The sequence below is a fragment of the Podarcis pityusensis genome, assembly GCF_964106645.2.
Source record: "Podarcis pityusensis genome assembly, chromosome: 12".
NCBI lineage: Eukaryota > Metazoa > Chordata > Lepidosauria > Squamata > Lacertidae > Podarcis > Podarcis pityusensis.
In genome coordinates, this window is record NC_138037.1 from 18146920 (window position 1) to 18171467 (window position 24548).

Below are 24548 nucleotides of genomic sequence, written 5' to 3' on the forward strand. Positions count from 1 at the left end.
GCTCATATTTATTCAATCTGTCCATCATGTCTGGTGCAACTTGATGTGCACATCCTCCTCACTCCCCTCCTCCAACATTGCAGGCAATGTAATATTACTGTAGAATAAGAGTTTTCCTCCTTCCTCATTTTATCCTCACAATAATAACCCTGAGATGTAGGTTGGGCTGGGAGAGCATGATGACTGATCCAAGGTCACCCAGTGAACTTCATGCCTGGGCAGGAATTTTAACCTGTGCCTCCCCCAACACCCAGAGCTTTCCAAGCTTTTCATGTTGGTGACACACTATTTAGACATGCATCATTTCACAACACAGTAGTTCAGTTTTACTAGCAAACTGGAGCTTAAACTAACCGCTTTCTAGCCCCGGGAGGAGCGTGGGGAGTGTTTGTGTGGCACATCTACACAATGCAGCCGATACACTAATGTGTCACGACACACAGTTTAGAAAGCTTTGCTCTAACCACTATTCCATACTGGCTCTTTTCTGGGGAACTCTTCATCCAGGCAACTCAGAGTGGCATACCTTGTCAGTTTGTTTGGTTATTATACATAACAGGATCCAGAGAAGCCTTACTTTTATGTCATTTGAAACCTATTTCCTAGTATAGTGATTATGGCGTTTGCATGCTATCTCTTTATATGAATGTCAGTAAACCCATAGGTCAGCAATGGGGAAGATACAGCCCTCCAAATGTTGTACGGCTAAACTCCCATCATCACTGACCATTGGACTTGATGGGAGTTGTAGTCTCAAACATCTGGAAGGCCACATGTTTTCCATCCTTGCAAAGGAGATGTACTAGGAAGCTTCTAGGAGAACTACTAGGCTATTATTCTGAAATTATTGTAAGGCCCCTGGGCTTAAACTTACTTCCTCATCTCAGCAGCTCCCAAGGTATTTCATAAATAGTATGAAAACCTCTCCTGCCTCTGGAATAGCACAAAATCTATTAACACTATGAATTTCAAACATGCAAAAAAATTCTTCTACTCCAGCGGCAGAAGAGGTTTTAATACTATTATAAAATACCTTGGGAACCGCTGAGATGAGAAAGTAATTTTAAGTAAAAATGGAACAGCAATATAATCAGATCAGTAATATCCTTGTAGTTTCTCTTATGGATTGTTTACATCCAGATAGTTTTCTGTATCTTGCTCATAAGGACTGGGCTTGGGGGTTTGTGTGTGTGTGGATCATCATAAGCTCGAGTCTCATGCAAAAATCTATCTATATGCACCAGGGAGGGATAGGGACCCTTTGGCCCTTTAGGTATTGGTGGCCTGCAGCACATTTAACTCCTGCCCATTGGCCATGCTGGCTAGGATTGATGCAAATTGTAGTCCAGTATAATCCAGACAGTTGCAGGTTCCCCATCCCTGATAAACATGCACTCCCTCAGTCTCAGGCAGGTGAGGTACTAATTTGCTTCGCTCACACTCAAATATCAACTTCCTTTTTTTACTTCTGGAGATGCTTGTAGTTAGTGGTATAGCACATACTTTGCCTGCAGAAAAATACAGGTTTAAGCCCCAGCATCTTCAGTTCGGGCTGCAAAACAGCCCTGTTTGAGACCCTGAATAATGGCTGCCAATTCAGTGCCTAGACAATACTGAGCTAAGTGGATTGACAATATAAGGCAGCTTTCTAGCTGCTTTAATGGTGTTTTCGGCAAAAAGTTGCTGTAAAGCAAGCCTTTTCCAGTCCTGACAGATAGTATCATGATGTATTTAAGTGTTTATCTTATATTTAAGAACATGTCCTTACGCTGTGATTTAACAATATAATAGAATTTAATGCCTGTTGATAAGGGTTGACATAAATATGGGTATGACTGGATGGGTATATCCAGATCACTTCTTAGGGTGGTATCAGTTTTTATGTATTAATTGTGTGGCTATCAGATCAGTAGGATGGCTTTTGTAAATTGCTGCATGTTTTACTGGGGTGGTCACAAGAACGTCTGGAATTTGTCTTTAGTTTTTGTTAGAGTTTCCTGCCTTTCAGTTGCAGAGATAATTTCCCCATTAAAGCAATAGACCTTATTTTCTGATACCATTCATTCATTAGAATGTTCCCTAAGTTTTTCCTTTCTTTGATTATTGTTAGTCTAGCTGCTATGAATAAAATTTGTTTTAAATTGTTGATTTTTTTATCTGCTTTTGTGTGAATTATCCTTAAAGACAGGACTTACTTAACCAGTAAGCTTTTTAGTTGTAAAATGTAGTAGCAGAGATTTTACAATTTGTTCTGTTTCATTGTAGCCACTTCTTAAAGATGGGGAGGTTTAAGATTGGCAGAATAAAGCTTTACAACATCATTTATATGTGTTTGATGTTAAAGTTTGAAAGTCTATATCCCACTTGATTGTAAAAAACAAAGAGGTTTACAAGAAGATAAAAACATAAAATCACAAAAATACAATACATTCATACCTTGGCTGCCGAACGCCTCGGAACTCGTACGTTTCGGTGAGTGTTCTGGTTTTTGAACGATTTTCAGAAGCTGAACGTCCGGCGCAGCTTCCATGGCTTCTGATTGGCTGCAGATGCCCCTGCAGCCAATCGGAAGCCGTACCTTGGTTTCTGAAGCATTCTGGGAGTCGAACGGACTCATGGAATGCATTCTGTTCGTGAACCAAGGTATGACTGTACATTAACACTTACAAGAAGTTAAAATACGAGAACAGATTAAAATTCACGCCATATTTGTGCAAGTCTCTGTGTTATGTGCATTGCATGCAAATAATTGTGAATTTAATTGTACTGATGGTATAATATTTCTTCTAAGTATTTGGTAGTGGTTAAAAAATATTGGGCGGGGGGGAGGAGAGCCAGAGAGAGGTTTGATGTGAATAGATATAGATATATAATCATACACAGATGGACTTAGGAAACTTACAGCATTTTAAAATCATTTTTGCAGGTACAGAAGGCCTAGGATTTAGCATCACTTCTAGAGATGTTCCAATTGGCGGCTCAGCTCCAATTTACGTGAAAAACATCCTACCAAGAGGTGCAGCTATTCAAGATGGAAGATTAAAGGCTGGTGACCGACTCATTGAGGTGATGAAATGTTGCAAAGCTGTTAGGGAGTTCTATTAGTCCTTTCAGCAGATTGCCTGCTTTTGTATATCATTTCAATGAATTTTCTACTGCTCCGCTGCCAGTTTCCCAGGGCATTGTCTTCTGGTCTTCGTGCTTTCTGAATAACAATATTAATAAACACTCATATTCCAGGTAGCAGCTTCACTCGCTTTGCAAAAAGCAGTCTCATCTTGAAAGTTTGTTATTTTGTTGGATGGCTCAGTTTTGACTTGGGAGAGAATAATTGGATATGGCATCTATTGCTTTGTTCATGTGCTTAAGTTTTTTATTGTGGCTCTATTTCAGTAAACAAAATGAACAGTGTGGTATCACAAGTTATTTGGGATCAGGGATAAGGCTGCACTTCCAATATAAATCTATACAGTTCTGTAACTTATTCTTTCTCATGTAATGTCTCGCCGCCACCTGCAACGGTATCCTCCCTAAAGGCTGATTCATTGCAGCCTTTTTAGCAAAATATATTCATACTGACATAGAGCAGTTTCCTATCTACACAACATCAGATTTTTGGACTACAACTCCCATCAGTCCTAACTATCATAGCCATGCTGGCTATGGCTGATGGGAGTTAAAGGCCAAAGCATTTAGAGGGCCCCAAGTTGGTGCTGGCTGCTCTATATTGTCACACAAATTTGAGATGTCCCTGCCTGCTCCATATTAAAGAATGATGAGTGCAGCATCAGACATGCATATAAGGGTTATTGGGATCAGTAGGAGAACTTGGAACCTCAAATTTCAGTGGCACCCTGTGCAATGCCAAAATCTGGCTCCCCCCAGCCTCTCGCCTTATGTGGGATGTCATAGTTACAACACCTCATAAGCTTTGCGCCCATAGATCTGCCTTTGTTGGGATGCTTGGTGTCAGTCCTTTGAGAACATACATATGTAGTAACATGAGATTGGGAGAGTACAGGAGGCTGGTACATAGACACCAGAATTTAGGAAGCAGAAGGTTTATGGGAAATCTGTGTAGATAAAAAGTATGTAACTTAAGTAAATTGTTAAATTTATTACAACTTCTTGACTGAAGGAGTGTAGCTAATAATAATTAGTATGTACCAAAGTACCACACCAAAGGGTAAAAATATAGAAATCTAATAAAATTGGAAGGGGGGGGGAATGTAAGATTGCAATACATTTTTCCTAATGCTATTTTATTATCTGATATTGCTATAGGAAAGACCTAGAATTGTTTGGATTTCTTGAATAGTGTATATTTAACCTATTTGGAGCTCTTTCAAGGTTATTTTTTAGTTTAATGAGTTTTGTAATTGTTTGGCTTCAGATATCTACAGCATTCATTGTAATGTTTCTACCTTTCCCCCAGTGAATTGTTCTTTGCTTTAACCTCATCCAAGTTTTTGTCTTGTGGGGATAAATATACAGTCAAAACAAAGAAGGAGGATATGGGCAATTCTGTTGGAATGTGTAGATTAGAAATCACAGTCTCAAATGGAGAAAAAGAAAGGGGAGAAGAGTGAGGAAGCAATGAGAGGAAAGGGAAGTAAGAATGGATGCTCTTTAGTTGGTTCAGAATACTTTCTTTCTTACTGATCTGTGAAAGAACTGTTCCTCAGATCCTGGAGGTGAGATCCTAGTTGTTGTTGTTTTCATCACAAATTTCCTGAGGCTGACCAATGCTTTCAATGAAATTTGCACTGCAAATTCACAAGTGGTGTAAATTTCACTAATTTCTTCAACTCCATTTGTTATCTCTCTAGGCAGGCAGATATGAGTAACCTTGGCTAATTATTTATATAACAGTTGCGTTTTTCCAAAGCATTTTTTACCAGATGGAGGGGGGCAACATTCCTGATAAGGATAACTCCCCCTGCTGGACACAGGCAGGATCTTCAGATTCTTGTTCCCTCTCCGGGGCAGGGGGAGTCATCCCATCTCTTTAGATGCTAGGGGCAGTTGGCTCTCCCCGTGAGAAGCACTTGTCTGAGTACTTGTTTCAGTGGATTTTGTGTACAATCTCAGTTGTCCTCTCTTTAGTTTTTGTTTTCCATTACCCCCCTTTGTTTTTCATCATATTTTCTCTCCTTCCCTGCCATTCTGGGAAAGGGGAGAATGTAGTAGGTGGTTGGGTTCTGGGCCTGAATGCCAGACAACCACCTAAGGATGTCACAGAAGCAACAGGGACAGGAGATTGCATTTCCCCCCTCATTTTGGAGAGCAGGAGTGCCATTTTATATTTCTCCTCAGCAGTTCTTCTGGAGGCCCCAACAGCTTGAGACCTGACTCCTGCATCTGGGAGTTTAGTGGCTTTCATGTTCTCTGTGCTCACTTCCTGATTCATTGGGCTGAGTTGGGTCTCTATCTTATTCCTTGATGATTAATTGGGAGTTTTGAAGAAAGGCAACAGTGGGTGAAGTCGTGTTAGGCCTTCCTGCATTTTGCATTGCACCTGTGCACCCAGAATGATTAACTTTCCCCTCACGGCGATGGCGAAGAGGAGGGAGTCTATGCACACTCCCTTGGAGGATCCAGGCAAGGGGCCCCTAGTGATTCTCTGGGTCAGATGGGGTTGACTATGGAGAGCTCCCCCAATGATTCTGAAACTTTTCTTCAGGCTCAGGGTCCAAACTCTTTGAGGAATCTCTGGAAGTCCACTTAGTAGAGACCAGGGATAAGAAGAAGGTTCTGCCTTCTATCAAAAAACCTGAGAAGAAACCACGTCAGACTCAGTTTTTTCAGGCACCTCTGCAGTTCTCTAAATCTTGACCTTTCTCTTCCCTTCAGTACAGATTGACAAGATAGGAACACCATTTTGGGAGTATTATCATAGAGAGTTTGTGCTACAAATATATATCTGTTAAATATACAAGCAGCAACAAAACATGAGACATGAAGAAACATAAGGACTCGCTGTCCCTTCATAGGTTTTTTTTTTTTTTAAATCCTGATTTGTGCTGGTACTCATGCCGTGTAGAAAAAATAGTCTTAACTGCCATGCCCATTATTTACTCACTTTCCTCTCAGAATGATGCAAAGTTATGAATACGACTTAACTTAACAAAGTTTGCAGTCTAACATGTAAAATGCTCCTGATAAGTGAGGCCGAGGAGGAATATTGGCTGAAAGACTGTGAGGGATAATAAAATTACCCTGCTAATGTCATGCAAACCGTCTTCTTTTTTCTTCGTGGCCAAGCATCTCCTGTATGCTCCATTTCTTTTGTAATTTCTAAGGAGGGATAAGAAATGGCAGCCTCCTCCCACACTATTCTATTTAAGAATGTTTAAGCAAAAAGTGGGAAATGCATTTACACATTTCTCTATGTATTTTCACTATAGATTTTGTACTGCTCCAGAGAGCCTGCCACTTTGCCTTATGATCTGTAAGGGAAAATACAACGGTTCCTAATGCAGTCCTCTAATACTGTTGTCACATTATGAACTCATGATGCTTTCACTACTCCATTGCCTTCATATTGAGAGCTTAGAGTTGGAATAAACCATAGGAGCTATGCAGCCTGACACTGCTGCCCAGCAGCTGAAAATTGTGTATTTTAGGTTTCCTTGATGTATGACCGTTTAGACTTTGAAAAATCTCTCATGTCAGATAATCTTCCTAAACAACATAAAAAAAATAAATGGGGGGGGGGAGAATAATGAGTATTCAGTCTTACATTGAGTCTCATGAACTAAGCTGTGCTACTGCCTTGTGCCTCGTGCCCCACCTAAGAAGAGCAGGTGAAAGGTCCATCTAGTCCACCATTCTGTTCTGCCAAGGGCCAAATAGATGCATATGGGAAACCTACAAGTAGGATCTGAGGTCAGCACTGCACTCCCCACTTGTGATTACTATCAAGTGGTATTCAGAGGCAAACTGCTTCCAACAGTGGAGGCAGAGCATATCCATTGTGGTTAGTAGCCACTGAGAGCCTTATCCTCCGTGCATTTGTCTAATCCTCTTCTACAGCCATTCAAGTCCACCTCAACTCTACAGTTCTATGATTCTAGGTGATCCACATGGCTCCAAATCCATACTGCTGAATATTGCCATCACTTTTACTGAAGTAAAGATAGTTACTTCCAGTGCATAGCACTTATCTTCTAAAGTAGTTTCTTCCTTTTTTTCAATCCAAAGGTGAAAATAAGCTTAGCCTGACAGCTTCTTGTTGCCTCCTTTGATTGCTGTTATAATAGCTTGCTGAGCACTGAAGTCAAGGTGACTGGTTCTTTGTAATTTTCTGGGTTTTCTGTTACACTTTTCAGCAGCAGCCACAACAAAGAACCATGTTTGCTTTCCTGGGACATTACTTGTCCTCAGTGAGTCTCCTGGGATATCACTTGCCCACAGCGAGTTCTCACAGATAAATGTCAGTGGATCTCAAGCTCCGCCCCTTCCTCTCTTCTTCATCAGCTGTATCTTTTAGCATTTTCTGATGTATGTATGTTCATTATGCTGACTTCTACCCACATTTATTTTGTGCCTTTCTACTAACTGAGCCTCTTGCTTTCTTAACTCTGCTACGTCCTTACAAATGAAAAGCCTCCCTGATGTTTTCTATCATGTCTGGTCAGTTTCAATTCAGTATCCCAGTTTCACTTATCTGTCAGGACTTCACATGCTCCTGGGTGTGCTTGGATATATTGCAGACAAGCAAGCACACTTATCTTGGCATCCAACTCGTATTGGGATGTTATTTGCAGAGTTGCAATTTGTTTTCCAAATTCAGGCATGCTGATCATATCTAGATACGTTCTGTGGTTGTGTTGCCTTTGGAAGTGCATCATCATTGCCTGTGCAGGAGTAGTGTTCTCATATGTAAGAAAATGCTGATTTTTAAGACTTGTGTGTATTACTATTTAAATGCCATGAACAAACCACTGAATTGCTCTGCACATAAGTCATTTGTGCTGCTTCTGAACGTAGCTCCCAGTGTTTACTTATGTAAGTGCCTTTCAGGCTGTTTACCAGAATAGCAGCTTCTGAGTGCATCACAGTTTCAGCCCCAAACTATGGCAGAAGGCAGAAATGGCTGGCAGGGAAGGGCACCACAGTGGACCAGCACTGCCTTCTTGCCATATACTGGGGCAAAAGAGCAGTGAGGATAGAGCAATGTGGTCACACCGGCAGCAGTGCTTGATTGGTTCTGCTAACGTGCCAGCATCTGCCCAACTTCAACAATACACTGCCCTGGCATGTGGCAGCAACACTGGTGCTTGAAGGCCAGGTCCATGGCAGTGCCACTCTCCACTAATTGCTCTTGTTGATAGGGGAACACAATGGCTGTTCACACTGCCCCCAGAGAGAGTGAGAGAGAGAAGAATGGGGAGAGGAGGTGAATTAAAAAGCAGAGCTGGAGTTGCCACAATGCTGTTCTCTTTCTGCCTGCCTGAACAAACATTGCAGGGCTCTGTATCTGTATTTGCTGCTCAGGAATAATCCTGCAGTTTTTTTCCTGTGTTGTGTGCAGCTGGAGAAGCCAATGGGCTTTCTCCAAATTTCAGCCCCAAACACAGGCATGACTTTTCCCTAAGACAAAATATGTCACCTAGTTCTAGCTTACGGTGTCCTGGTTTGTGCAAAGGACTAAACTATGGTTAACATAAACCATAGTTGATGAATCATAGTTACAGCAAAACTGTAACTTAGATCTTGTTTGTTAGGTCACCGAAGAGTTAAAAGCACCAGTGAGAGCGGCCAAGCCTTGAGAACATATGTGTGTGTGTGTGTTTCTTTTCACCTAGAAAATTGGATAACCTTTTGTGGAAAAATTGAGTGTTTTAAAATTTATTAATGTAATAAGGTACAAGATAACGCAGACCCATACACATTATTGGGAACATTGACATCTAGTTACAGGTAGGTAGCTGTGTTGGTCTGCCGTAGTCGAAACAAAATAAAAAAATTCCTTCCAGTAGCACCTTAGAGACCAACTAAGTTTGTTACTGGTATGAGCTTTCGTGTGCATGCAGACTTCTGAAGGTATCTGAAACACAGTTTAGCATTATAGGTGAACCAGGACACTGTGCTGCTCTGGTTTATCACAACAATCTTCACCTGTTGCACACAGGGTAATTCAAAATCTTTTCCCCACCCATTGCAGGTAAATGGAGTTGATTTAACAGGAAAAACCCAAGAAGAAGTTGTTTCCCTGCTGAGAAGCACCAGGATGGGAGGGAGTGTAAGCCTTATCATTTTCCGCCAGGAAGAAGCATTCCATCCAAGAGAACTGGTGCGTATTTTATTTTTATTTTTTTAAAGTGGCTAAGGCACATTAGGTGAATATGAGCAAATAATGTGAAGACCTGCTGTCAAACATGTGCAGCTTGAAGTGGAGCACAGGAAAATAAACTTCTACTACATTTCACATGGACATTTCCTTTTAGCAGTGGTCTCCAAATTGGATTTCCACATTAATATGGGAACTAATGTTTTCAAATCATGGGTGACAGCAAATGCAGATTATAAACTGTTGCATGTACTTTGCTTGAGTGCCTACAGACAACTGATTATTCCCTGTCGTTTGCACTTTTGTGTCCCTGTTGGAAAGCTTGCTGTTTGTCACACTACATGAACATTTCCCCCCCGTCTCAGAGCATTTACAATTAATCTAGAACAGGATGTATGAATGCTATGATTTGGAAATGAAGAATCTGTAAGGGCAAAAATGTGGTTGTTTCTAATATTATAGCTACATGGGAAAGACACCCCACAGTTATTAATTTAGCAAGGCAATTCGGAGAATCCCTGTTGTACAATGTATCTTAAAGAAAATTATCATAGTATATAGGCTGTGCACAAATGTTTCCACAATAATTGCCTTTGTGGGTGTAGCAAATGTTGATTGTATAAAGCTGCCTTATTTTGGACCAAATCATTGTTCAGTATTTCAGTATCTCCAGTTAGGACTGGGAGAAAACCCTGCCTGAAATTAAGGAGAGTCACTTCCAGACAGGATAGACAATTGGTCTGACTTGGTATAAGGCAGCGTCCTACATTCCTATCCCAGTTGTCTTTACTCAAGACTTCAAGCAACAATGCGACTAAAATTCATTTTTCTTTCTAAGAATTCAAACTCCTCCATCCTATAATAATCTTTCTCCCTCTATCCCCCCTTTAAGTTCTTCTAAATATAAGAACATAGGTCTCTATCTCTCTTCGGTGTATTGAATGCTGCAAAAGGAGTGTCCTAGGTGATAGGGAACTTAGGAAATGCAACTTTCCATGCCACTAGTATTCATGCTAAGGACATAGGTACCCAAGAAATCTATGGATGGAGACCAGTTGGTGCCCTGGCATTCACAACTGGACTTTTGACCCAGCAGGAATGTCTGATAATTGAAGAGAAGGGGTGGATTGTTTCTGATTTACCTTCCCCCTGCAGACCCCAGCACCCTCAAAAGCCCTCTTGTGAGTCCAAGATCGCCAATTAGATTCTGTGTTATATTTCCCAGCACCCCGCTCACTTGACACACTTCAGTGAAACTTCCCTGCCACCAACTACCATCACTACCAAATAATTCAAAAGGGTTAATGAGTCATGATGTTGGGACTTGTGGAAAGATAGGAGTGATTGTGGGTACATGGAAAAATATCTGTGTTCAGAGAGCATGATGAAGTCTGCATTTCAGCATAGGGGATGGTAGAGCAGGGTTTATTCTACTTTGGAGGGTGGGGAGATGGTAGCAATGGACAAATCCTTAGTGTGAATGAACTATTTAGAGGAGGCATGGCCTTTTGTACTTGCATGTGGTATAGATACTGAAGCCACAGGAGTGTGTTTACTCTCAAAGATATGCTACAGTGTGAAAACATCCTGCTTCTTCTGGAACAGGTGAAAACTCGTAAATGGGTTGTTAATCTAGAATTGGAAGGGAACTTGGGGGCCAACTGGTTCAACTGCCTACTCAGTCTGCAATGCTGGATGCAGCATCAACACCCTTGACATGGCCATGCAGTGTCTGTGTAAATAACTTCAAGTGAACAAGAGCCTACTCTCTCCTGAGCAGGTCCTGGATGAATTCCAGTAAACTGCGCCCTCAAGTAAACTGGCCCCAAGCTATTAAGGGATTTATATACTACTTGTCCTGGTCCTCACTGCAGGAAGGACAAGGTAGACACAGCACTGGGGACTGGGCAAGCAAACAGGCACTCATTAAGTGAGTGGTCCCACAAACTTTCTTCATGCTGACATCCCCATGTCCTTTGGAGGCAGAGGTGGCATCAGTGCCAGCTCAGCATCTGATTTATTTTCACTTGCCTTCTCCTTTGGATGCAGCTCCTCACTGACATAAGGAGACACCAGGGGACAACTCCACAGCAGGAGGTATCTGCCTTGGACTGTCAGATGTCATAGGGCAGAACACCCCTCTGCCAATTCCATTCTTCGTCAGGATCTGGCCATCCCCTCCATGATAATTCTATGGAATTTGTGACACTAATAGTAGCACGTTTCACTTGCCCCAGTAACTAAGTGGCAACCAGTGCAGATCTGTGATCACAGGTGATCAGACATGGTCTCTCACTCAACTTGCAAAATAGCATAATGTGGATCTCTATACTGTCAAATTATGCTGGAAGGATCTCATGCACACTTAGGATACAGTCACCTCATAAAGTCTAGACCTAAATGGCAGGCTTGATATGAAAACAATTGTAGAGTGGTTTACACTAATAAATGGAAACACTCTTCCAAGATGTCCATTCTTATTTGCTGCGGTTGACTCAAAGTTTCCCTCTCCCCATCATCATTTTGCCAACTTGTAGCTGTATTCATTTAGACCCAAGTGGCCAATATGGTTAAGGAGTTCATGTGAAAACAGCACTATTTTGCTTCTGATCAAGAATTTGGGAGATTGCAGGCAAGTTTCATTATATGTTTCTTGTGCCACCAACAAAACCTCCCCCCTTCTTCTTTTTTGCTTTGTTCTCCTCTTGATTTTAGGGATTAGGGAGTTCTTGGCTCTGTTCTCTGTCTTTTGTCAACCACAGTTGGGCTTTAACAAGTTATTCCCTCTAGATGAGCTTTGGTTGCCTTTGTCTGTGTGCAGGAGATTAATTAAAATTGCCCCTCAAAGGAGAGTTGTGTTTGCCTAATGGCTCTGAAGCACATTAACATGGCTTGATGGGCAGGAACTGTAAAATGCATCATTCTGTGTGTGCACGTAAGGGATAAAATGTTTAAGGAAATACATTATTTTCATGCTGTAAATTCTCCTGAGTTCTATTCTCTTTTTTAAATACTATTTTATTAATTTTTACAATAACAAAACCCCATCACATAACAACTCCCATACATGGGATTTCCAAAATCCCTTGACTTCCCTCCCCTCCCCTCCTTGGTTCTTTTGTTTTACATTTATTCATGCACGTCCATAATATCTTTGATTCCGATCGTCTTTATCTTCTTTGGTGGGGACTTCTTCTTTTTCATATTCTGGGATGATCGTGGCCGAGCAACTGCTACCAGATACAGGAGGAGATTCTTTTGCTCTTTAGAAACATTTAGTCCTTTAAGCCCAATGAGGTTTTTTTGGACAAAGGTTATTTTAAGCATTTTCTTCAAATCATTATGTATCATTATCCAAGCTTTTTAAATAGCCTTACACCACCACCAATAAGATGCTCCAATGCCAAGCATTCTGAACTACCATACTTGTTATTGGGAACCACTGAGTTTGATGGAATGCTAGTTCTATGAAGGGTAGTTGAAATTAGTGAACCTAAGTTATCCATGCCCATTAACTTCAATGGTTCTATTTTGAGTAAGACTAGCTTTGGATACAACCCTGTGTGTCAATAAGAGGCCATGCAAGTCCGGGTGGGCTAGGCAGCAAGGGGGGAAGCAGGTAAACTTGAAAGCAGGTAAACTGTTAAATCAGCATGCAGGTCAGTAGTATAATGGATTAGTTGCCAGACCACTGTACCTGGTCAGGGACCTTTTGCCTGAAATAATGGAGGCTGAGTGAGATGAGTAAGTGAGGTGGAATACAAGGAAGTAGTTTCCTCTTTGAATGGAGTGCTGTAATGGAACCGAGAACTAGGTCTGGCTTGCAAAGTCCCTGGTCTTGGCATATTATGCTGTGTAAGGGTGGGACCCTCTATTAAGGACACGTTATATCAACTGAAAGAGAATAACATCCATTAGGTTACCACAGAGTGTTTTAAACATTGTCACAGGTACATCCTGCCAGGCAGAAGCACAAGGAGGCACTTGTCCCAGCCTCTCAGAATTGGCATATAAAGTGTCACCTGTGGGCATTTGGGACTTTTCACAATGTGTTTTGTGTAGCTCTGATCTCTTATCCTATGTTCCATTTGAGAACTAAACCCCTTGATAGTCCTCTTCTTAATCGTTGGCAAATGTCTTTTCTACCCTTATTCTTATTTTAATTTTTGTCCCCGCTTCTTCTAGAGTACTGAACAAAGCCAGTCACAAATTCCAAAGGAAACGGTAAGAGTTTTGTCTTTCACGTGTCAAGAAAGGTTGCAATGATTTATTTATTTATTGATAATTAGCAAATTTGGGCCCGTCCGTCAAAATAAAAAAAGAGGTGTTTTTTTAACAGACAATTCTGTTCACTGTATAGGCTGTAGGTGGCTCTCTCCAGCCTTAAATTGCATTTCCCTTTATGTCTAGCACTTACTTCCCATGTGCTTCACGATCATTTGCGCCTCTATATGGGGCACATATGCATGCAGACAGTTCTTGTTTGGATACATAATAAGGTATCTGGTTCCTAGAAACTGAGATAGTTTAAGGCTGAACTAAAAACAGAGAGATCTGAATTGCAATCTAACATTCCCCCTCACAAGCTGTCATTCTTATGTTTTGTAACCAGTTTTTAAAGTAACTCCAGTGTAGTTGAAGAAAGAATATCAGATTTATTTACAAGCTAGCTGTAGCAAAGCTCCTCAAGACATCCTTAAAATGTTTCTGATGAAGAATATCCAGATGTATATTACAGGAACAATTAAAGCACCGAGTGTTTCTGGGTTGTGTTTTCTTTTGCTTTTAGAAATGAATCATCATATGAATCAGTACATTGCAATGCAGTCCTGTTTACTTCTCATAACATCTTTCATAATGTCTTCACCTCAGTAAGAATAATGGATATGAAAAAAGGGGATGAGAGAATTGCTTTAACTGAAAATTGCAGTGGAGCATATGGTTAGTTGAGGTTTCTAGGATTTATCTGCTTCAGTGTTTTCCTTTTCATATTGGTGATTTGGGGCTTCATTAATGTTGTCTGTAGACGTTTCAAAGCAGTGCCCCAAAGCATCTTCTCGTATTGTCTCTTGTGTACAAGGTTTGACAGTGGTTTTAAGGAAAACAATAAATGTGATTGTTTGCTGGTTCCTTGGAAGAGGCTCCAAGGAAAGTAAAAGAAGCAGGTGGTGTAGAAGTAGGAGTGGTCATTTAGAAGAGATTGGAACTCAAGCCTACCTTCCTCCCCTCAAGTCAAGATGCTTAGTGCTCAAGGCTGGCTAAGTTACTTTGGCACCTGAGACATCTTATCTTGCAAGCACCCCCCCCCCCCCGCCCACAGACAAAATATATATGCAGTAATAATACGTTAAAACTACTTACAATAAATCAGATCACTAACAGTTTGCCCATTCATGACACCCCAATAGTGGGGTTGGCCAAAGGAGCAAAGTTATCTTTGATGGCTAAGCTATAATGCACAAAAAAGCAAATTAAGCATTTTGAAGCAATGCTCCCATTTTGCTCCTCCCTCCAGCAGGGAAACAAACCACAATGTGGCTGACTTAGTGTTACATGTGCACCAGCTTTCTTGGTTGGTTTCTCCCAAACAAATCATGAACAGGAAGCCAAGAAGAAACCTTGGCTAAAGAATGTGGTTTGTTTGGAACAGAAGAAATCACGAGCTCTGACTCATACCAAATGCTAAGCCAGCTGCTTCGTGGTTTGCTGGAGAAAGGGAAGATAAAATTGGGAGAGCTCAGGCTTCATGAAGTAGTATGGCGCTCATGCACAACTGACTTAGCTTGCCCATGGTTTATATAATCATAAAATTATAGAGTTGGAAGGGACCATGAGGGTCATCTAGTCCAACCCCCTGCAATGCAGGAATCTTTTGCCCAACGTGGGGCAAAAGCAGAGCTTGAGTGTGCTCAAGATTGTCAATTCAAATCCCATGTTACATAATGCAAATATACCAGGGGTCCTCTTTGTGGTGATCTTGGTTATTCTGCCCTTACAATCGGGGCTTCTTTAAAGTTTTTTAGAGATCAAATGTCATACCTGAACTCTTGTCATTATGTGACAGGGAAGTGATGGCTATGTTGCATGATTTGCAGAGGTATCAAATGCTAGCAGCCTGGCCAATAGTGAAAAAATATTCTCTAAAATTGCGATAAATTGAATGTGGAGCTTTGGATAGGTGTTTTGAGGGCCTTCTTAGCCTAGGAATGCTGACTGGAGAGAGCATGTGGTAGCATCCCCACTCCCCAGTGGCGTAGCGTGGGGGGTGCAGGGGGGGCCGGCCGCACCGGGCGCAACATCTGGGGGGGGGGCGCGCTTGCACTCGCAGCTCTCTGCCCCTACCTGGCTCACTCACTCTCTGTCACTGCAGTGCTGGCTGTGCGAATCCGATCCGAGCCGCTGGGTCGCCGCCCACTTTAGAGGGGGTGGGTGCCGGGCGTGCGGTGCGGAGAGAGAGCGAGGGACTATCTGGGGGAGGGACAGTGCAGCGGCCGCCCAGCGCAGCGCTGAGCGCGGGAGAGAACCACACCAGACCAGCCCAGGCAGCAGCAAGAAGAAGCTGGCAGCGGCGGCAGGTTAGGGGTTAGGGGGCACAAATTACTTGCCTTGCCCCGGGTTAGGGGGCGCAAATTACTTGCCTTGCCCCGGGTGCTGACAACCCATGCTACGCCGCTGCCACTCCCCCAAGTTCCTTAATCTTAAATGCATATCAAAGCTTTTCCAGCAAAAACTCAATTGCATGAGCTTGTTTTGTAATATTTCACATGCTGACTTCCTTGCCTCCCCCAGCCTGCTGCCTCTTTGCTTGGTTATGCATCATTCCCCATTTGGTTCTCCTGCCTCGTGTTGTCAGACCCTTCAGTTTCTTGTTCTTGCAGCTTTCTGTGTTATTGTACCACACATATGGTCTCTCTTGTGCTGTTAGTCGTGAGTTCAGTGAGTGCTGCTGTCACAAAGTTGACAGCAGAAGAAGGGAAAACTAAAAAAGTAAGGATAATGTGGGGAGAATGGGTGAAATACAGAAATGAAATGAGAGTTCCAACTTTGAAGCACAAAATATCAAAAGTATTTGCAGCCTGAAGTTAAAAAAAAAAAGACTACAAAATGACTAGTTAGAAAGAGAAGCCATTGCTATCAAAGTCAATTTTTCCAGCTATCTTAGTGCCTTCCCACTCCCAAACTAACTTTACTGTATTTTTTGTTTCTATGGAAGCCGCCCAGATGGGCGGGGTACAAATAATAAATTATTATTATTATTATTATTATTATTATTATTATTATTGTGTCAGATTTAGATACTTTTCCTCACGGATGAGTCTGCATTTTCCAAGAACTTAAAATAGCAATTACTTGACACACAAATTGGGATACTGAAGGCATTATGGGATATATTTTGGACAATACCTTCTTGATTGAGAATACCAAGCTGTATCACTGAAATGCAGGAGCTTTCATGAAGTACTTTGAGTAATTTAAAAAGTAGCAAAGGCTCACTCTACACACAGAGAGAGACACAGACACAAATACACACACACACACACACACACACACACACACACTGTCCCATTTAGTGAACCCTATTCATTTTCTCTCCTGTAGCAAGACTGCATATAATTGCCTCTGACACTAATTATTTAACTTTGCTTAACTCTGGGTTTCTTGGATAGAAGTAAGGACGTTTTCAAAACCATGGAACAGAACCCTTCTGGAATTGGACCTCAGATGACCCCAGAGAGTTTGCCCTGTGCTTTTGCATGTATATGGCTGGCCTATTACATCTGGCCAACTCAAAAGTGAGAAATGCCGCTGGTTTCTCTGGACTTTGGCTGGCTGGTTACCTGCCTATCCCATCCTTAGGTACTCTAGGCGCCTGCTACCTCCCAAGCTGTAGGAAGCTGGACCTTGCCAATACCCAGACCTATGTACCTGAAAACTGTAAATGAAAAATAAATAAATATAGGAAGCTTTTGGCATCAAGGAGAACAGTGTATCGATAAGATCTTAATGTCACCTGCCATGTGAAAATATTTTATTCGTCCATCCCTAATTAAGAAAGTACAGTACAATAAGTTACTCTCTTGATGAATGCATTCTGTGGTGTCCCAGCTGGAATTCCATTGGCTACTAAACTATACTAGGAAAGTGTAGCCAGCAACTTCCTGCTCTCATGTTGAGTTGGCTTCATGGATTCCCATATGGCAGTTCAAAATCTCTATTATATACTCCTATCCAAAACTGAGCAGATGCACCTTCTGCTAAGCATGGTGATTATTTTGATATGAAAGAGATTGACTGCAATATGAAAACCAGTAATTTGTCATTACATTTCTGTTTCTGAGGATAATTATCTTAATCTTGTTACAGTGCATAGAAATAAATTGTTCATTATGATATGAGAAACATCTGCCAATTAACCTTTGCCCCTTCTTCTCAAAAGTCAATAGCGCTAGGCTAGCATTGTGCATTTTGAGTTATTTTTTCCTCCCTGTTTTTCTTCCCTTATCCCAAATCTGACAGCAATCTTTGTGTTACCATCACCTGTGGGGACTTAAGAGTGTATTTGCCCACCTTGCTTGATTTCCTTGATAGAGTCTAAATGGCTCCTTGGAAACGTGTTTGAATAAAATAAATGCAAGGAGAATAACACTTCAATTTGCATGAAGGTTTTTTAAAAAAACAAAAGTCCCTTTCATGCATGAATCAGGTGAAAAGAGATCTCATGTAGAAAGGGGCTGTAGGAGCCATGCTGCGTACCTTGTTCTCAAGGTCAAGTGATAACTTAGTCTTGTCCCTGACATCCATCCATTGGGCATGGATGTCTGTAAAGGAAATCCTGTATCTCTCAAGGCAATATATAGACATACCATAAAACAGTTAAAAAATTCAAAACAATCCAAGCCCAACTGAAAATAGGTTATTAAAAATGCAAAATGAACACCTAAGGCCAAGACCTTTTCATTTAGCTGGAAAAACTTGTATAGATCTCTGTGTGTATGTTCCGTGTGCACAGCTTGGGGGGTTGTGTTGTTGTTGTCATATCAACCTGTTTATAAATTCTTACAAATTATCTGGAACCCTTCACAATTTGGGTTCCAGCTCACATGGTAAGCCTGTGAGCATAGAAGTCTACATACATAGTCTTTTTCTTAGAAACATCCACACTTACTGCGTGACACTTGGGACCAGGGTCAGAGGTCCTCCTCCCCTGGTTCTGCTTCTGTTGTGCTGCTAAGGGACTAAAGCACAGTTCGGCACATACTTTGTCTTCCTCAGGCAAACCACAGGTGGTAAACCAAGAACAAACCATGGTTATAATTCATGATCTGTCTGGAATGAGGCAAACCACAAGCATGAGATTGGATGTCATGCTAAGCCAAATCATGGCTTAGTCACAGCAGAAAGAAGAGGAGCCAAGTGGCTGTGATCTCTCTGGGAACTAGCACATTTCCTTGTGTGCTCTAAGACCAGCTGGTTGTGAGGCATTTGGGAAGCTCTGTGCAGAGGACCGAGCACCCCTTTGAACTATCTCCCCCTATTCCCTAGGCTAGCTTTGACAGATGTCAGTCACCTGACATTGTTGAGATGTCAAGTGGGGGGTATCCCACATTCCTCTCAAAGTTCACCTTTGTGGTGTCATTGGGGCAGTTCTGACCCACAAGGACAAAAAGATTCCACACACCTCCTTTAAGTCATGGTTAGGCCTGGTGTTACATGCGAAGTGTGTCTATGGGAAATTGTAAATTCAATCATAGGCATGTCAGTGATGAGCAGCCATATACTGAGGGCTTCCTTAAGCCTGAAACTATCTCTGGACCACAGAGGGTTGAGGATGCACACCAAGGACAGTGATGTTTCAGGGGTTAAACATTATTTGTTTCCATTCTTGGATACTTCACAAAATCGCCTCATAAACTGGTTTTCCTTTTCTTTTCTTTTCTTTTCTTTTCTTTTCTTTTCTTTTCTTTTCTTTTCTTTTCTTTTCTTTTCTTCACATGCTGGGAGTTTCTTATTTGCAGCTCTATAGACTCCTACCCATGACTGATTCACCATATGGTATACTGGGCCCCTTGAATGAGAAGTGGATGATGCAATATATTTCTCTTTTCGTGCACAATTAATAACTGGGTCAAGATCCCCCCCCCAACTTAATAGCATTTATAAAATGTCTTTTCAACAATGTCCTCTGGGCAGTTCACAAAAATGTGCATAGCATATTTTGAAAAGATATGCTTTTATACATGCAGTATAAGGTGTTTCACCTCTTTGGAACACATGTGGTCAGATTATGCAACATAGAATCAGGGCTCTGTCTAGTCTACTGTCCTGTTCCTAGTAGAGACTTCCTAGCTAAGTGCTTCCATAAAGCTCACAACAGCACATGAAGGCAACAGTCCTACCCTCTTGTTTAGCTTCCTTTACACGCCCCAAACTACTGGTATCTAGAGAAATGCAATCTCTGAACCTACTGGTCCTGGTTTAGGTATCATGACTTACACACATTGGTAGACCTATACTCCATGAATTTGTCCAATTCCATCTTAAAAGTCCTAAGGCTGTGACCAGCACCAAATCTAGGGCATAGGAAATCCCTTTGGAGCAACTTTCCCCAGACGTAGAGCCTCGGATGTTGGACTACAAAATCCATCTTCCCCAGCCAGCCTGGCCTGTTGTCAGGGATGATGGGGGTTGTAGTCCAACAATATATGACTGGACAAGGCTGCTTAAGGTAGAAGATGTTATTAAACCTCAATCAGTTTTTTAAAAATAGGACTCTAAGGAAACGAGTATTTTTTGGAAAGTTTTTTAGGGGCTCCTCAGTAGGATGATGACTTTCCTCTTAATAACTTTCCTATCTCTACTGATTTCTTTCCGGCAGTGCTCAGGCTGCAGGCAGTTGGATATGTTCTAGGGTAAACTACATGACCAATGATGAGGTTCAACAGGACTGGCCAGCATGTCATATGAATTAACCTAAAACATGCCCCAGAATCATCTTATGGCAGAGGAGTCAAAGTTGCTCAGGCAAATAAATGTGGAGAACGGTCACCAAAAATCAAAGAGTTGACAGTGACTGACTGAAATGCATGTGCCTCAGTTGGTTAGATCGTGGAATTTGTACTTTAGCACGAAGTGATTTATTTTGCTTACTAACCCAAAGAGTTTTGTAAGATACCCACTTGCGAACACTGTATACATAACGGTTGGGACTTCGATAAATACTTTCCCTAGTATATGATTGTATCATTTGGAGAGGAATTCTTATTAGCAGATGGGGAGAGGTTTGATACTGATGAGGTTGACAGTATTATTCTCTGCGTTGATTGGGAGTATTGTGAACACTGCTTATTATTTCTTGTGACTTTTAGTGAGATAAAGAAAAATGCAGCCTTTTGTCTTCCAATAATGTGAGACTGGTCACGTTAAACATGAGGGTGATTGCCTTTGGTTTCATATCCATTTGGGGGCTGTTTTGAATGGTTTCAGATTACATTTTTAATAAAGATGCAATCTGAAGAAAAAAAAATTAAGAGAAGGAGAGGGAGAGAGAATATGCAATCCACCCCAGGGTACTGCTGTGTTTAGTTTATTTTACCAGAGTAGGCAAGCTGTTTCTAAATGGCTTATTGGGAATAATAATGCCTGGAGCTAAAGCAATAATCCATAGGGAATCATTTTATCTAACACACATAATCTCTTTCTCTGCCTAATTTGAATCTCTATGGATGTTGGAAATTAATCTGTTGATTTTTGGTGGTGTCCTTTACTGGTAGTTATTCCATATCAGTATATGAAATATATGTACCTTGATGTGCAAAGTTAAGCTGTTTCATAAATTTGTACTTGGTATTTTGTCCATGATGGTTGAATGTATGTGCTAGTTCCAAACTTAGTTTTAATATTTACAAACATGAAACCAATTGTGTTCAGTGTGTCTTATTACCAGACAATGCTTTTTGGGTTAAAAAAGAGAGAGCGAGAGATACAAGCACTCATATCTTGATAAAAGTTCTGTGGGTGCCAGTACAAAATCACTACCATAGCATCACAAAAAGAGGTAATGATACCCTATACTAATGAGCTTATATGTGAAGTTTGCCTGCCTCCTAAGCCTTCTCTTTGCTATATCTTGGTCTTTGTTGCCCCTTTAGAGTTGCTAGGTGACAACAGAAGTCAAAACTTCTCAAGTTCCTCTTCTTTAATTAAAGGTATAGCAGCCATGGATACAGGGTCTAGACCAGGGATGTCCAATAGGTCGATCGTGGGGTGTCCCTGGTTGATCCTGGTTGATTGCATGATCTTGGTTGATCGCCCAAAGTTTTTGGGGTCTTCCTTCCCCCAAAAAGCTCAACAACTTTGGTCAATATAATGGGTAGATCACTGCCAGTTTTTTGTGTTTTTTTAGTGGGAATAGATCACAGTCTAGGTGGACACCCCTGATCTAGACCCTAGGTGGATAACCTGTGGACCACAGGCAATGCTTCCTCTTGTGCCAAGCGGCCTGCTAGTTGCTGCCTGCTGCTATGGCTGAAATTACACCAGTTCTTGGGCTATCTTGGGCTATCAAAATTGCACCCACTGTTGAATTTGCTATGCCACTGCTGCCAGTTATTTTCTTCCTCTGTACCATTGCTTCAGCCATCTTGCTATTTGGTATCTATCTCTTTTAGGTTCCTTGGTCCTCAGCCTGCTCCACAAAACTTACCCCAGTCCATAAGACCTGAGTATAGTATTAACACCATCTAAAACCGACAGTTATCTCTTTTTAAATGTATTTTATTTTTGCATTTTTAATTTTACAAGCAATAACAACAAAAAAGAAACAAAATGCAGACATCATATCCCCTTTGAGTGCCCCGGTGGCGCTGTGGGTTAAACCACAAAGCCTAGGACTTGCTGATCAGAAGGTCGGCGATTGGAATCCCCGCGACGGGGTGAGCTCCCGTTGCTCGGTCCCTGCTCCTGCCAACCTAGCAGTTCGAAAGCACGTCAAAGTGCAAGTAGATAAATAGGTACCGCTTCAGCGGGATGGTAAACAGCGTTTCCATGCACTGCTCTGGTTCGCCAGAAGCAGCTTAGTCATGCTGGCCACATGACCCGGAAGCTGTACGCCGGCTCCCTCGGCCAATAAAGCGAGATGAGCGCCGCAACCCCATAGTCGGTCACGACTGGACCTAATGGTCAGGGGTCCCTTTACCCTTTACCTTATGTTTTAATTTGCATTCTGCATCTCATCACAAACTCCAGTTATAAGTCCTTAATCAATCCATAGTTCAAATTTTTACTACAAGTTTTCTGTTAAACCTGCTAATGAATGTAGTTGTTTACAATAATTTTTAAAAAAACATTGTGTACTTCCCCCATTCTTTATTCAGATTTGACTCTTCCTGGCTCCTAATTCTTCCTGTAAGTTTTGCCACTTCAGCATATTTCATTAATTTTATCTGCTACTCTTCCTTGGTTGAAACTGTATTTTCTTTCCATCTCTGGGCCAGCAATATTTGGGCAGCTGTGGTCATGTACATAAACAATTTCTTCAGGTCCTTCAGGATATCTGTATCTAAAATACCTAAAAGAAAAGCTTCTGGTTTCTTAGAAAAGGTTATTTTCAACATTTTTTTCCAACTTATTATATATCATTTCCCCGAAAGCTTTTACCACCTTACATGACCACCATATATAATTAAAGGTGCCCTCTTTCTCTTCACATTTCCAGCACAGAGTTTGATTTCACACATTTTAGCTAATTTACTAGGAGTAAAATACCAGCAGTACATCATTTTCATATAGTTTTCTTTCGAAGTATAACATACTGTGTATTCCAGATCTATATTCCACGATATCTCCCATGCTGCTAACTCAATATTATAACCAAAATTCCTCGCCCAGTGTATCATCACTGATTTGACCTGTTCATCTTTCGTTTGCCAATCAAGTAGGAGTTTATGCATTGTAGAAATTAATTTGTTTTTATTTTCTAGCAACTCTTCTTCAGATTGAAGGGTTTTATTTGAATAACCTTTCTTTTTAACCGACTTAAATACTTCATTAAGCTGGTGATATTGCAGCCAATCAGTTACTAGTCCTCTTATCTCTTTGAACCTCCTTAGTCTGAAATCTTGATCTACTTCTATTAACAAGACAGTTATCTCTTCCTTTGTGGAAGCTGTTGTGGAAACATTCTCACAGCTTTGTTCACTAAGCAGATGGGATGATGGTAGCCTTCCATCCCACCTGAGTGCAGTACAGTAGGCCCACAATTTACACTCATTTAAGTTATGTGCATTTGGCTTCACACACTTAGCAAATTAAAAATAAATTAAAAAAATGGGGAAAGGGGGCAGGCATCTGGGGAAAAAGACTTTGGCAACCCTACTGGCCATTGTGTTTTGACTATACACGATTTTTGCTTTAGGCGCAGTCCCTGGAATGTAAGCCCCATGTAATTTGCAAGCTTTTTGTACAATATGCAGATGCTCCTAAGATGGGAGCTGTAACAGCTGTTTCAGGCCTTTAATTTGGATGCTGCTCTAGCATATTAAATGGTGTCTCAGTGATAAGATTAAAACTAAAAGAGACTCTCCCAGTCTACTATGGAATCTCAAACAAGCCTCCACATATAGTTTCTGAAATTCTGCAGCTACTGTTAGATTTGTACTAATGTAGAGCCTTTGCCAGATGTGACATATTAACTTAGCTAATAAGAATAATGAGCCTCCGTCTATATGTGCAAATAAGATTAATTAATGTTTACCCTAACATGTGGCAGAAATTAGAATATTTCGCTTGGGAACAGCTGAAGAGAAGAGAGCAATGAGTCTTCTTTGTAGCTGTGATCAGCTGTATATGGTTTTCTAGTTATGCAGTGGGCACTCATGGTAGCACCAACTAAATCAAAACTATGATCACAGTTTGCCCATGAGGCTCTTTGGGCAGAATGTTTTGATCTACTAAAGGAAAACAGAAACTGGCTCAGTGAGCGGGCAAATTGCGTTAGTGCCCCAGTGTTTGAGGTTGAATGACTTAAGTTTAGTAGTTTTCAGTAGCTGTACCCAGAAAGAAGTTAAATGTGAAACTGTGAAGGAATGAATTTGGCTTACCCCAGCAAGCATGGTGAATTGTTAGGAATGATGGGACTTGTAGTTCAGCAGCATCTGGAGAACCAGAAGTTCCCCACCCCCAACACAAAACATATTTCAGGTAACCAGATCCCAATGGCCTTCAAGTAAAGCCCCAGCAAAGCTCCTGAGTGCTA

The 24548-nt window shown here is 41.3% G+C and overlaps 1 protein-coding gene across 4 annotated transcripts in view; it reads left to right on the forward strand.

Annotated features, from left to right (window-relative positions):
• The window catches only part of PARD3 (par-3 family cell polarity regulator), a 543662-nt gene that overhangs the window by 307955 nt on the left and 211159 nt on the right, over positions 1-24548 (forward strand). For all 4 annotated transcript variants that reach the window (XM_080973988.1, XM_080973985.1, XM_080973986.1 and 1 more), the window contains 3 exons: positions 2927-3066; positions 9170-9298; positions 13481-13519. In XM_080973988.1, the coding sequence (XP_080830114.1) occupies positions 2927-3066; positions 9170-9298; positions 13481-13519 (308 nt within the window). The remainder of the gene's footprint in view (positions 1-2926; positions 3067-9169; positions 9299-13480; positions 13520-24548) is intronic.